General features: G+C 36.0%; 1 protein-coding gene across 6 annotated transcripts in view; it reads left to right on the forward strand.

Moving 5' to 3' along the window:
- The window catches only part of LOC131164790 (phosphatidylinositol 4-kinase beta 2), a 76,413-nt gene that overhangs the window by 34,524 nt on the left and 26,435 nt on the right, over positions 1-15,454 (forward strand). For all 6 annotated transcript variants that reach the window (XM_058122243.1, XM_058122261.1, XM_058122269.1 and 3 more), the window contains exons 8-10: positions 4,900-4,969; positions 10,294-10,391; positions 10,471-10,575. In XM_058122243.1, the coding sequence (XP_057978226.1) occupies positions 4,900-4,969; positions 10,294-10,391; positions 10,471-10,575 (273 nt within the window). The remainder of the gene's footprint in view (positions 1-4,899; positions 4,970-10,293; positions 10,392-10,470; positions 10,576-15,454) is intronic.

Genomic DNA, 15,454 nt, shown 5'->3' on the forward strand with positions numbered 1-15,454 from the left:
AGTCGATTTGATCAGGATGATGGATTGCTTCTAGATGAATTTCGGGAACAATATGGATATGGTTCTGATATGTCAATTTTGTTTGGGGATTTGTCACGTGTTCCTTTATCACCACTGGAAGGTTTGGAGGGTATTTCTATTTTAGAGGATGATGTAAGGGTAAAGGGCAGAGTGTAAGATGGGATTTCGCCTACTCCTGTGGAGAAGATAAATGGGAAGGACTTGGGCTCAAAACAATTGCTGGATAAAATAAGCCTGTGGTTGTGTGATCCTCTGTAATGAGGTCTGTTTGGATAGGGGTAAAAGGAAGACAAAATAAGCTAATCTGCAGTTTTCTGTGAATCATGATGGGAATGGTTTAAAGAGGGGCCTTCTTAATTAGTTTTCTTGCTTCTTTTGTTCTCTTTTGTCTTTTTTGTTTTTTTTAATGAGGATTTCTTGTCCTCGGGTGTGTTGTAATTTTCTCTTTTATTAAAAATTTTTTGAGTTCGGAGATACATTCTTGTAAATCATATTTTGAGTTCTTGACCCATTCTAATTCCTCTTTTCCTCTTTATTCTATTATTTGGAAGGCCAAAGTACCCCCAAAAGTTAAGGATTTTATTTGGTTGGTTGTGCTGAATAGAATCAATACTAATAACTTGTTGCAGATTAGGGGACCATTGAAGGCACTTTCTCTAGATGTTTGTGTATTTTGATGTAATAATATAAAGACCACAGTTTTTTTCTTCCCCGCATTGTGATTTCACATGGAGTATTTGGAACAAGTTATTTGGTGTTTTTAGAGAAGCTTGGGTTTGTCCAGAATCGAGGATTTCATTTGCTGCATTATGGAAATGTGGTTTCTTTGCAGTATTGTGGGGTTATGATTGGAGCATAACACATGGATCTTTTCAGGGAAGAAGTTTAATTGGCTGTTGGTTTGGGAAAAGATTCACTATTTGGCATTGTTGTGATATGTTGGGTTCGGGTATTTTAATGGGTTGAGCTTTCTGGAAGTTCAGCGAGATAGGATGTTGATTTAGGTGTAATCCCAAAGGAGGGGGGGGGGGGGGGGTGAATTGGGTATTTTAAAAATTCTTTGAAACTTATTCACATCTCAGTCCCTATGTCTAAATTTAACCAATTACTTATCAAGTTCGTGTGAGATTATTCAACAAACATACATGTAATGTGAGTAATGAAATGTAGTGCGGAAAGTAAAGAGATAAAGGAAGAGAGAATGCAAACACAGTTTTTACGAGGTTCAGCCAACTTGGCCTACGTCTTCGCCTTGAGCAACACACTCAAGGATTCCACTATAATCCCTGCTCCTTAAATTGGGACGGAGCTTCCCTTACAATCCGCTGCTTACAAGATGTACAACTTCCTCCTACTCCGCTACTTACAAGAGATACAACTCTCTCCCCAAACCCGGTTCACAACCTGAACCGTGAATACAATGAAATCTGTAAAATACTCAAAATTGCTTCCAACAAAGCTAGTGAGTACAATTCAAATTTCTAATGCTTTAACATATGATGAAACTTGAAGCTCTGAATGTATGAAACAATACAATCGTTTATGAATGAATATGTTTCAATATGCAAATTCTCTTTTTGCCAAAACTCCCAAGTAATGATATATTTAAACGCTTTGGAGAATATTAGGGTTCCAGTTCACTATGTGAAAATGCACAAATATATCTTATGTGAACTTATTCAAAAACTTTGTCTTGATTATTAGATCAATCAAAATAAACAACTTTCTTTCAAATATTCAATCACACAATGATCTTTGTAATATGCAAATATACATATATACAATATATATTCCAAAGATCAAACACCAATGTAATATCTTTTAGAAAAATATCCTTCAATAATATATCGTTATGAACTCTATGGATATTCAAACAAATAGTCTTATAATATTAAAACTATCAAGTCTTTGAATGAAAATTCACTTGACTCAAGAATATTTAATCAATGACAAAATCATTTCTCAAGTGATAATCTTATCAAAATGATCAAATAATGCAAACTCAATATCAACCTCTTAACACATATTCAAAAATGAATTTTGCAAAGAAAAGTTCTTTGAAAAAATATATATCAATCAACAAATCAGTATAGATAAAGAACTCTTATGAAAATAAATATTAACGTGCAGATTGATTAACTAAACTCAATACCAAACGGAGTGCACAGTGATTGCTAGATTGTCTTTTGTAAATCGAGGTAGCCTCAGATCAGATTCGACTTAAGAACTTTAAAATCCCAATCTAAAGTTTCAGCAGTATGTTCCAATTGAGCTAAGCGTGCAATCTCCTCAAGAGAATGCCAAAGGTTTGTTCTTGTGTATTCTCGTTGATCTCTCCCTTTGCACTAGGGTTTAGATGATGTATATATAGGCGCTTTACCTTTAGAATCAATCTTGACTGTTGGATTAAAAAATATCTCGCGAGTTCTCTTAATAAAAATTAAAATTTTAAGTTTTCCCACAAGTTCAGATGACTGAGATCAAGGGCCCAGACGACTGAAGTTTTTTTTAAGCTTCGAAAAAAATAACCTGGACACAGGGTCAGGCGATTGAGGTTGGGACTCAGACGACTAAAGTGTCGGGTTCAGGCGACTGAAGTGTGAGTTCAGTCTTCTGAGATGTTTCTGTCAGGTTTTGAGTTTCACCAGAAATTCTTTAGACGACTGAGGTTAACTTCGGTCTTCTAAAGTTGCCACTTCAAACGATTGAACGTTGACTTCGGTCTTCTGAAGTTCCAATTCCTGGATTTTTTTCTTTTAGTTTGAAAAATCTGTTTTGCTTTCTTTCTTGGCTCTTTTATAAAAATATTTTCCGGGGTTTTGACATTATTTTTAAGTCCATGAATGTCCCTTAATGATGTTCATAAAATGCATGAGTCCTAAGATCATTCTAGTTCATGATTTGAGCCTCAAATTGAATCATATGAAAATGTAAATATATGAGTTCTAAGTACCCATTCTCATGACGTTCTTGAACTTGTCACATGTATCTTCATTCTTGTATTCTTTGAGTTCCATGGATCTTGCCAAGATATGTATGCTTTGTTCTTTATGGTCTCCATGACTTATTATCCTTCCGTGCATGCTAAATATAGTTCCTGTTCACAATCTCAATGCACAGATCAAATACCAAGTGATTTGTCATTATCAAAACTGGATTGAATTCATAGAGTCAACATAGGAGTATTCTGTTGGTTTGATTTTGGGAGTTGTGGTTTTCTTTATTTTTTTTTCTTTCTTTCATTGTTCTTAGATTTTCTTTCTGGTTTGTTTCATATTTTATTGGGAGATGTCTTATTCTCCTTTATGTAAATTCGTAACCAATTTTTTTTCCTTGAAGAAGGTAAGATGAAATATATTAAAACTGACGGGTAAACAGAGATAAAATATTGCCTTTCTAGCCATCCAAATATGGTAGACTAATGTGGCCATAACTAGCTTGCTTAGAACAGCCAAAGGGTCACTAAGACCAACAATTTCTTTTATTGTCCCCCCAAAAAAAAAGAAGAATAGAATGTGACTCTTTAAAATAAAAGATGCGTCTTAAAAGTGAAAGAGGAGGAGCTAATTTCGTCATAGTTTCTTAAAGAAGCTTGTAAATGAAGCAAAATTTGGGACTGGATGTCACTCTGCTTGATTCATATTTATCAAATCTCAACTAGTTGAATTTGATTTTAAGCTTTGATGGTTGATTTTATTACTGTTATTATGCTATTAACTTATTTTCTAATGGTTGCTATGTTTTACTTTTACTAATCTGTGCATGTATATTTTTTAAAACGTGCCCATGCTGCAATTTGTCCTATGTCTTTTTGCTGTTGTTATGCTATTAACTTATTTTCTAATGGTTGCCATGTTACACTTATACTAATCTGTGTATTTATATTTTTTTAAATGTGCCCATGCTGCAATTTTTCCTATGTCTTTGAGTTTTGCTGTGTTGTCGTGAGGCCCGTGTCTTATGTCTGTTTCGTTTTGTTTTGTTTATTTTTTTAAAACAATGTTGGTTGTGTGGAGATACTGCTTGGAGCTATCTTTGTCCATATCTCTCATTTAGTCATAGTTTCCTGATTGGTCCTGATTCTTTCTATGGTTTTCTTTAATGTTAAATCAACAGTCTTACTGGTCTTGATTGGTCCTTTCCTCTTGCTAATTGTTAGTGGAAAGCTAACGTTCCCTTTGAGGCTAAGGCGTTTGTGTTGATGGCCATTCTTAAAGGAGTTAACACAATCTGTTGCAGATTAGAAGGTCTCACAAGGCCTTGTTTCCTGATTTATGTGTGATGTGCTATGCTAGTAGTGAGTCTTATGCTCATCTGTTTCTTAACTGCTCTGCAGTTTGGGGTTAATGGAATAAGCTTTTTGGTTTGTTTCACGGATCTTTGCTGTGCTCTGGTTCTTTGGAGAATTTTCTGATTTCTGCTACTGGTTTTGGGAGGTACAAGGAACTGAGGAGATTGTGGAAGTGTACAGTTTTAGATGCTTTATGGGTGGTTTGGCTTAAGAGATATCCTTGCATTTTCCATGATCACCCTCTGTTTGCTTTGGGAAAGGACAGTGTTTTTCTTTTTTTACCCTTTGAGTCTTATCCTTTCATTGTTTTAGTGGTTTTGGTTCATCTAACCTTTTTGATAGGTTGGCAATGTTAGTTTGATTTTTTGTTTGTATTTTTTTTTTTGTTCTCATATTGTTTCAGAGGACATCTCATCATCATTGTGTATTCATAATTCTTTTATTAAAAAATTCCTTTTTTTTTTAATCAACAAAAAAGTCTGCAATCTTATTTGTTATGCCATTTTCTGTTTTTGGAATTAAGGGACTTCCTTTTTATTATTTATTTTTTGAATTAGTGCAAATTTTGCTTTTATGTTCCATTGCAGATTATTGTGAAGAGCGGTGATGATTGCAGGCAGGAGCATCTTGCTGTTCAACTTATTTCACACTTCTATGGTAGGTATCTACAAAATAGGATATTTTTTGGGGTCCTTGGGTTGGTAAGTCTGTTAAAAGTTCAACATTAATAATTTATAAAAGTTCAACATTAATAATTTGATTTTGAGTCTTTGGTGGTTGGTAGGCTTCTTTAAGTTCAATATGGACCGTAGCTGTGTTAAATCTTTGTTTATGTGTGTGCATGCACGCCCTGCATTATGGGCTTAGTACAATAGAAATTTGGTAACATGTTCATTCACTGTTTGAATACATGTAATGTAGTTTTAGTGAGAGAAATATTAGAGAAAATATTAAACTTGATGGTCAAGAATTTCTTATCATTTGTAGATTTTGATACTTTGGATCTATTATGCAAATCATAATAGAGTTAAAGTATGTCGGGTAAAATGGAGAAGTGCTCCATGCTTGTTGATTGATCATAGAATACTGTTAAAATTAAAAAGGACAAAATACACTGACCTCCCCTAAGGTTTGGTAAAAAAACACTGACCTCCCCCAGTGTTTCCAAAATTCCAAAGACCTCCCCTAAGATTTTAAGAATTCTAGGGACCTCCCCTTAGGTTTGCCAAAAAGACATAAACTTTCACTTGTATTTTGCAAAAGAAAGGTATTTTTTGGGAGGGGGAGGGGGAGGGGTTGGTGTCATTTGGCAAATCTCAGGGGACTTCTTGAATTTTTGAAACGTCAAGGGAGGTCAATGGAATTTTTGAAACCTTAAGGGAGGTCCTTGTATTTTTGCCAAACCTTAGGGAAGGTGACTGTCTTTTGACCAAAAAATAAAGTTCTATAGGATGATAGAATGACTATAATAATGTTGGCAACAAGAAGCGACCTATCCAAAAAGTATTAAGTTGTTGAGAAATGAAAACGCTAAGGTGTATGAGTGATAACTTTAAAAGATTAGGAATGAACACAAAAGTGTAGGCTAGGTGTAGCACCTGTAGAATATTGGATGGGGAAAGGGTAGTTGAGATGATTTAAGCACTAGCAATGTAAAGGCCAAATAACATAGAGAGGAGTGATCTAATAAACATGACTGATGGTAGGAGTGGGAAAGGTAGACCTTGACAAGTGACAGCACTCTTTTTTGGTGGATATTGCTCAAAATCAGATGGAATGGTGGAAGAGGATTCATTCAGCATGCCCCACCCAGTTGGACTTATGCTAGCTGGTGGTGGTTGTTTCTATTCATTCATCTGGTGCCTGGACAATCAGGCAGAATTTTCATGTACTTGGGAATTCGAGTTGGATTTGGAGCTCCCTTCTGTTGTTTCTCTTCATTCATTGCTTTTCTATTTGCTCCTCTAGGGCCCAGCGCATCACATTGGTATGTCTGCAAAATTTTAGAGCCTCTATGGCTAGTGCACGTAAAATTTAAATCTAACCATCTGTTAGCTATATCTAACTTGTATAGGAATATCATTTAATTGAGTATAAATAACTAATGTTATCCATCAGATGGAGTTTTTTCTTTTTATTCTTTTTTAATGTTTTTCAGCCTGGGATGAGAAGAAAAAAAATCTTGTGCTTTCTAAATATTGCTCAAATATTATTTAGTGGTCTGATATTTCTGTTGACAGTCTATGAAGGTATTCAAACATTTTATAGCAGAATCTTGTTATCTTGTGGGGTGATTAGCTTTTATCTTAATACACCTGTAGGCAAAAGTGAAGTGATAAAATATGATTTGTTCACAAGATTCTCAGAGATACTTCTACGCACCTTGATTATAGCTTGACTTTCTTACTGATCTGGGTTAGGTTTCTTTTCTACTTGGGCACCTCCAAATCATTTTTTTTTTTCCCTTTTCTTTTCTTTTGTGAAGAGACATTTTTATCCATAATTTGTGCACGTGTTATTCATACACTACTATTAAGAGGATCCCCCTTTGGTTTCCTCTTTCTCTCTCTCTCTCTCTCTCTCTCCCCCCCCCCCCCCCCAACATCTTTCCAACAATATCATTGTGAAAAACTAGTCATCAGTCTCAATTGAGTTCAGAAAAGTGGTAGGAAGCGAGTAGTATATCTATTAGATTTTAAAACAATACCCATAATGAAATTAGGAAATAACTAATGGAACTTGTTTATGGGAATGTCACTAGATTTTGGAAGATACATTCCAGAGTGAAGACTTATAGATATAAGCAATAAGTATATTTAGGTTTCGAAGAATTGATTCTAGTTTGCCATGGGACTTTGTGTGGCAGCAATTGACTTTATACCATAAATATACTTCTAAGATGGCATGTAATAGTTTAAGTGGAAATTGGAAAGTAGTATTTGTTAATAAGTCAATTTTGAAGAAAGCTTTGACAGCCACTTTTGTTATTTTTCATTTTTGTTTTTTTCCTTTCCATAGCATGAGAAAGGGAAAAAAATTGCAATCTAAATGAGGACAGAAGGCCTTTGAATGAGAAAAATAAAAAAAAGAATGACTAGAAAAGAAAAACACAGCAGAAATTAAATGAGAAAGCCCCTTTTTAATTCCTTTCCAAATCGTAATTAATTGAACACTTCAAATTAGCTAGTTCATGTGAATTTTTCTTGCCTTGCTTTCACCACTATCAATTGATTTTCTTGCCCTCCAGGAGCAGACAAATGTGTTGTCACCTGTATCTTCACTATGCTCCAACAAAATAAGAAGTAGAAAATAGAAATGATAGCTAACAACCCCTAAATCTGAAGAATATGAAAAGCCAAAATTGGTCATGAGATCCAATATTGAACCACCAATGCCAGCAAACTCATGATAAAAAATTCAATTTTTCTCCTGTTATTAGGCTCATTGCTCCATTTCTTTTTATCCTTAGGACAACCTCGCCTGCTCACCTTCTCTCCTGATACCACCTTCAGGTTCTTTGGAGTTTCGACAACAAAAACTGCTATTGATGTTTCTGTTTAAACATCTTGTTGTCCAACACCAAAATATTTTTTCCGATGTTATCTTTTGCACGCAGCTCTTTAAGGGCAAGTGAGCCTATTATTACACTGAATATCCCAATGAAAGAGACTTCAACATTGTGTTGTACCTCCATGAAATAAGTGGGGGTGGAGCGGAAAACATATGTATGAGAGAGTTCCTAGACTTCACCAATGTGAATGCCCTCATTGATCTCCCTCTCATTGGTGGTACTTTCACTTGGTCCAACTCTAGAGACGCACCTTCCTTCTCAAGAATTGATAGGTTCCTTATCTCACTGCATTGGGATACCCACTTTTCCAAAACCACTCAAGAGCTCCTACCCAGGCCCATGTCAGATCATTTCCCTGTCTACATTGAGATGAGTGGAATCAAATGAGGACCAACCCCATTCCGCTTTGAAAAAAAATGTGGTTAAAGCACAATGGATTCAGGAGCCTCATTAAACTTTGGTGGTCCACACTGCATGTTGAGGAGAAAGCTGGCTTTGTGCTAGCTTCAAAACTAAAGAGTTTGAAAGAGAAGCTCAAAGTGTGGAATAAAAGCACTTTTGGAAACATTTAGCCGAAGAAGACCATTATTCTGAGCAACATCAAGATCCTTGATGAGCAAGACCTAAGACAAGGGTTCAGTTCTGATGAAAGGGCCAAAGAGTTTTGTTAAAGAAGGAGCTGATTGAGGCTTTTAGCCTTGAAGAGACCTCCTGGAAGCAGAATCTAGTGCCTTATAGCTCAAGGAGGGAGATTGGAATATCAGATTTTTCCATCGGATTGCCCATCCTAGATTGAACACCATTTCCAACATTGAAATCGGAGAGAACACCTTAACTGAGGAGAAGGACATTAAAAGGGGAATATGCAACTTTTTAAAGCTTTTTACTCTGAATCTGAAAGCTGGAGACTTGTAGTGGACGGCATCGATTTCAAATCTTTCAGCCCTTCCACCCTAGAGTGGCTTGAGAGAGCCTTTGAGGAAAGACTTAAGATCAAGTTAAGAAGAAGAAGAAGAAGAAGAAGAAGATGATGATGATGACGACTTTCCTGCTCGAAGAAGCCTCTGGCTCGCAAAGATGCAGAGCTGCTGGTTTGAAGATCAAGGCTCGCGAACCCAACTGGTTCGAACATGCAGGGAGATGCTGGTTTGGAGACAAAGGCTCTTTTGCTGGTTTGAATATGCACAGAGGCCTGCCTAGGGCTTAAAGTGAAAAATAAAAATGATCTTTATTTTTGATTTTTATATTTAACGGTAAAAAACAAAAGGGTAAAAGGTTGCACATTTGAGGTGCGACTAACTGAGCATCTCACCTTTAGTCACCTCATTGCGCATACCTGTGCTTCATGCAGGTCGCCTCGCCTCAGCCCTCTTGAGGCCCCAGACTTGTCTCTCTCATGCACCTCGTGCCTAGAAGGTGTGTTTGTAACTACTATGATAGGTAAACAAACACAGAATAATGATAAAGTGACAAAAAATACTTCAATCTCACGAACGTTGGGAAGATTTGTGGGCAATTTGCAGAGAGTTGGATTCTTGAAAGAATGAGCTAGCTTAAGAATGCTAACATGCGTCGAGAGAGAATCAAATGCTTTTCCATGCCCTTTCTTCTTGTGCTTCTTGTTCTTCTTCATCTTATCATTATTATTTGCCCGTTGGTGTGTGCTCCACACTTTTTACTTTTTGTCGACCCTTTATTTTTACTGTTATACTCTTTTTTCCTGTGGAAAAGATGAGTAATTATGGGGGAATTATAGAAATTTTTAATGCCAGACTAAAAGTTACAGTAACATGGGGAATCTCCTTTCAGTTAGTAATAGATTATTATCATCATTATTAGTGTTCATATGTTTTTGATTGGCAGAGAGAACTCAGTAGAGGGCCCCAAGGGGGTGACACCCAAGTAAAAACAATACCTAGGAAGATAATAGTCACTTGTAATACAAGGTGTCAAAAGTTAAAAATTGTCTCTTATCATGTGCAAACCACCACACCAACTAGTCGTGTGTTAATCCATCCATCTTTGATAATAGTGTGGGCCATAGCTGATCTCTCAAAAGCTCTTTTAGTCCTTTCCCTCTGCTCCAAAAACTGGTATGGGGAATTCTTTCCTTGTTTTGGCTAATGGCTTTCTAGGCCCAGATTTCATTCTCCACACAATCCAGATATTATTATTAATATTGTTGTTATTTTTATTGTGTTATCTAAGAAAAAAATATTGTATGTTTGTATGGTATATGTTTGCTACTGTTTTCCACTTCTAATTAGCCAAGGTTGGCATCACATCAACTGGTACAGTATGCTGACAGCAGTTAAATTTAGCCAAAATGCATATTTCAGCTTTGAAGGAATGGTTTTCTGTTTTATTACTTCCACACTGAAAGCTTTTTGTCAATGGGCTTTAATGTCAGATATATTCCAAGAAGCTGGCCTTCCTCTTTGGTTGCGACCTTATGAGGTCTTAGTTACTTCCTCTTACACAGCTCTAATAGAAACAATTCCAGACACGGTAATTTTTACAATTTTTCCTTTCAGAAAATTTTCTTTATGTTTCACATCAATGCAATAATGTGTATACTGGTTTGTAGGCTTCACTCCATTCCATCAAAAGTAGATTTCCTGGCATTACAAGTTTGCGTGACTTTTTTGTTGCCAAATATCAAGAAAATTCTCCAAGTTTTAAGCTTGCTCAGGTATTTGACAGCTGAGACTGGCAGGCATTCTTTAGTTTGATTGTTAATTATGATTGTCATTTCTTCTGCATCATGACAAGTATTTACTCTATTGTGTAAGGACAGAAAGTATAGTTGTTGTAATTATTTTTGTTACTGTTGTAGTTTATTCATTTTACTTTGGTTTGGGCTCTGTGAGAGACTGTAGATGCTTGAATCAGGGAATGGACATGGTAACTTGTTGAGCAATTTTGGATTTTGGATGCCTTAATTTTTTACAATTGATAAATTAAATAAGTAGTATCAAAAGATGTTTAACAGGAAGAAATTGGTTAGGCTGTCAGTTTTTACACGACAAACAAAAACAAAGTGATGTGGAACCCTTTAAGAATTGCCAGGCAAATAAAGATTTTTCCAATATAGGTTTTATTTTATTTATTTTATTATTTGTTTTACTCCTTGGCATCTGCTGGAAAATTAAGATATCTGATTGCAGCATAATGTAACCAATTTTTTGTTTTCTTTAATCAGAATGACAAGCATCATCAATTGTTACTTTGTTTCATTAACAATCTAGAAGCAATCTGTTTTGCCTTTAACAAGTATGGTTCCTAATGTTTCTTGGCCAGCTTCAATGATCAGAGATCATATTCTTCATTGTGGTGCATATGTGGATGCCTGCATTGTGGTTCATTACATTTACACCTGGATGTAAGATTGTGGGGCCTTGTTCTTTGGAAAGATATTTAAGAGCCTGCTTCCATGCTGATCTTCATCTGGGCCCACCCTTCATTACCCACAAAATTATCTAGTGCTTCTATTTAGTTTACTTTTGTTACTCTTATGCATAGAAAAGTTCTGAACATGGTTAAGCTCAGTGTTTTATGATGATGATGCAAAGATTTTGTATCATAAATAGCATACTTAGTTGGCATGTGACTGTTTACATACAGCATCAGTAGTGAGTATTAATCTGATTCGTCTGCTTGTTAAGCATTTGGAAACAGAAATGTGAATAGGTCCTTTGATTAGGATGTGTACGCATATAGGCTACAGACCAGAGTTACCACAACTCCTTACCTGCCAAAGGCATTTGTTCCTAAATGTGGTCAAAATTTTGCACAATACATTTTTGTAGCTGATTAGGTTTGTATATTTTGACTTGAGAATCATACTCCCATCTTATTATATTTCATTCTAAGCCACATTGCATGTACCTGTTGCCATTCTCATGTTATGATAACAAAATTCATGTTCTAGGTGATCTTGCTTTGTAATATGTATTTTTTTTTTTCATTGGATGTGTTTTTTCTCCTTGGCTAAGCTAATTACTAAGTTCTGCTGACATTTAGCTGCTGGAGCTTTCTAGTAGCTATGGGATATTACTTCATTAAATTTTTTCTTGTTCAAGAAAGGCATGAAGTAAATGAAAATGATTCTAAAATTATTTATTCGCGACTTTCCTGTTTTTGTTAGTTGTTAATAAAAATGATTGTGTTTACACAATTGAAATATTCTCTCTTTCTTTTAATGTCCAATTGATGTGAAAATTTAAAGAGAAAGATGATGCTAGGTTTGTTAAACTGTAACTTTTTTTTTTTTTTTAATGTTTTTTCATATTTATGGAGATTACATTCATATTGCCATAAATGAAAGTAATGCTTTCTTTCTTCAACGGATGAATAATGTAAAGCTTAATTTAGGGAAAGAAAAGATCACTGTAAAGCCATGTGGATGGGATTAATGAATTGTTCACATTGTAGTAATGCATTTATAGAGAAAGAATGAACTTAATTAGGTATCCGAGATTTAAGAGTTTTTACTCTTGAAAATTCCTTCAAAATTGAACTTTGCATGGGTAGATCTCCAGTTCCAAAGTACTTTATATATGCATTATTTTGTACCTTTTATTGTTTGTTTTTATAGTTTTATGTAATGATTTTTATATGTGAGCCGTGGTTGTGAAATCAGTGCCATATCATTAGAAGGTGCAAGATGTAGGTTGCAATGTGCATCTTGACAAAAGTATGGGGTTTTGTCAGGCCCTGTTGGGTTATGTTAAATCAAGTGCGAGCTGTCATGAGCCGAGTATTTCACACTTTGTGATTGGCTGTGCGACACTAGCTAAAAGACTTCTGCTTAACTGGTCACACAAAGATTACCGTGATTTACCAAAACACATTCATAGTAGTTAAGTGAAATGTAAGCGGAAGCAATAAGCAATTCATGAAAGTAAATGGGAGCAGTAAATATTGAAGCAACATAATTCATTAAACAATACCTCCGTAAGCAACATGTGTCTAACGAGGGAGGCAAGTAGGCTAGACATGTTTACAATGGCTAGTGAGTATTATAAGACTGATGAACACTCACCCTTCCGTAAAGAGCTTTATATGCTAATTTAGCTCTGACACTAGGATACATCAAACTCATCCTAGGAGTCATACTCTCATTTTATAGTAGGATAGAAATAACCTCAAAGCAATAAAACTTGTACTAGTGTTTACATAATGGTAACCCATCCCATGCACACGAGACAAGTGGTCACAGGCAAGCACAATGCTCTGGACAAGCTTGGCTCATGACACTCACCCACTTACGCGATTGACGTTCTTGTAGACTTTGATGCTAGGTGCTATTCAACATGGTTCACGAACAATTGCTTGTCTTCCACTAATATTCAGTTGATTCCTTCGTCTTCGGGCCTTTCTACTTCACTAAGGACTTGTGTCGCTTTTTCCTTGATGATGTAAACTATTTGTTTGCAAGGATAAGTTCAACTTCTCTTCTATCAAGTTGTGTTGTCTTCATTGGTGCTTTGGTTGACTGGCTTCTACTTGGATCTTCGGCGTTCTTGTTGAATGGCTTGAGGCAACTAATGTGAAACTCATGATGCACTTTTATCCAAGACGGAGGATCAAATTTGTAAGAGGCCTTCTCAACTTTAGCCAAGATAGGGACTGGTCCTTCATATTTGCGAAGTAGTTTCCTATCTTGACCTGGTAGCGATCTAATCTTTTTTGGACTAAGCTTAACAAGCACCAAGTCACCCACGTTGAAGTGCAACAGTATTCTTCCCTGATCTACCCATTTCTTCAATTGCTTAGAAGCTTTCTTCTGGTAGGCTTGGGCAGTCTCTATATACTGTCTCTATTCTTTGGTGAAGAAGTATGTTCATGGACTTTCTCCTTTTTACGGCTTGTCCACTATGTGAGGTAGCATTGACTACTGGCCTGTAATAAGCTTAAAAGGACTTTTGTTGGTTGTTTAGTTGTTTTGGGTGTTGAAATAAAGCTAAGCCACATAAAGTAGTTGCACCCAATTCTTTTGATTGGACTAATTGACTAAGAGTATTCAAAAGGAGGTTCCATGGTGTATGTTGTTTGTAGATGATATTGTATTAATTGATGAAATTAGGGACGGAATAGAGGTTGAGTTAGAATTATGGAGAGAAGTTTTAAAATCTAGAGGTTTTAGGATAAGTAGAAATAATACAGAATATATGAAATGTAATTTTAGTAATGATAGAAGGAATATTGGAGACAAAGTTAAACTTGATGATGAAGCAATAAATAGCACTTGTAGATTTCGATACCTTGGATCTATTATGCAAGCTGAAGGAAAAATTGAAGATGATTTAATGCATGAAGTTAAAGTAGGTTGGGTAAAATGGAGAAGTGCTTCAAGTGTGCTATGTGATTGTAGAATACCCTTAAAATTGAAAGGGAAGTTTTATAGGACAGCTATAAGACTAGCTATGCTATATGGATCGGAATGTTGGGTGGCGAAGAAACATAATATCCAAAATGTAAAAGTTGCCGAGATGAGAATGCTTAGATGTATGAGTGGTACAACATTGAAAGATAAATTAAAGAATGAACAAATTCACGATAAGTTGGGTGTAGCTCCTACAGAAGATAAGATAAGGGAGGGATGACTCAGATGGTATGGACACTTGCAATGTAGGCTACATAGTGCACCAACGAGGAAGAGTGAGTTAGTTACCGTGGGGGGCAATAGAAGGGGTAGGGGTAGATCGAAAATAATTTGGGAGGAGATAGTGAGTAAGGATTTAATATCCCTGAATCTGTCAAAAGAAATGATTCATAAATTGGCTGAAAAGGATTCATATAGCTGATCCCACCTAGTGGGACTTAAGGCTTGGTTTTGTTGTTGTTGTTGTTGTTGTACTCTTCTACTAGCCTGTTGAATCTCTTCGTTTGTCCATCTGTCTATGGGTGGTAACTCAAAGTGATGTCAAGCTTTGAATTGAGGACTCTAATTGTCAAAAAGCTGCTAGTGAGTCTTGAATCTCAGTCATTGATAATATCTTGGGGAACATCTTTTAAGAAACAATATTGCTGTCTCCTAAGCCAAACAATGCTTTGTCGTGGGTATGAAAGTGCTGTACTTCGAAAACCTATCTATAACCACAAGTGTAGACCCTACATCTCCCACTCTGGGTTGGTTGGTGATGAAGTCTAGTGAAACACTTTCCCACAGTTTGGCTTGTACTGTTGGGGACTTCAGTAGCCTTGCAATCTTCTTCTGCTCCACCTTGTCTTGTTGGAAAATGAGACTAATTTTTGTAGAATTGACCACAACATCATGCATATGTAGTTAGTAATACCTTTGCTTCAACAATGGCAAAGTGCGATACCATCTTGGATGATCTGCCCACATGGTGTCATGACACTCTTAGTAGTGTCTTCCTCAAATCTCCAACTCGAGGCACGAAGCCGATTACCATGTGTTATCAACAATCTGTCTTCTAACCAAGATTGCCGCACTTTGCCCTCTTTTTAAATCTTTATGATGTTTTGGGCTATTGGATCTTTGGCAAGGTTCTCCTTGATGTGCTATTGCACCATCATGGTAACCTTACTTACTGTCAAGTATG

Source organism: Malania oleifera, chromosome 1 (assembly GCF_029873635.1).
Source record: "Malania oleifera isolate guangnan ecotype guangnan chromosome 1, ASM2987363v1, whole genome shotgun sequence".
NCBI classification, from domain to species: Eukaryota; Viridiplantae; Streptophyta; class Magnoliopsida; order Santalales; family Ximeniaceae; genus Malania; species Malania oleifera.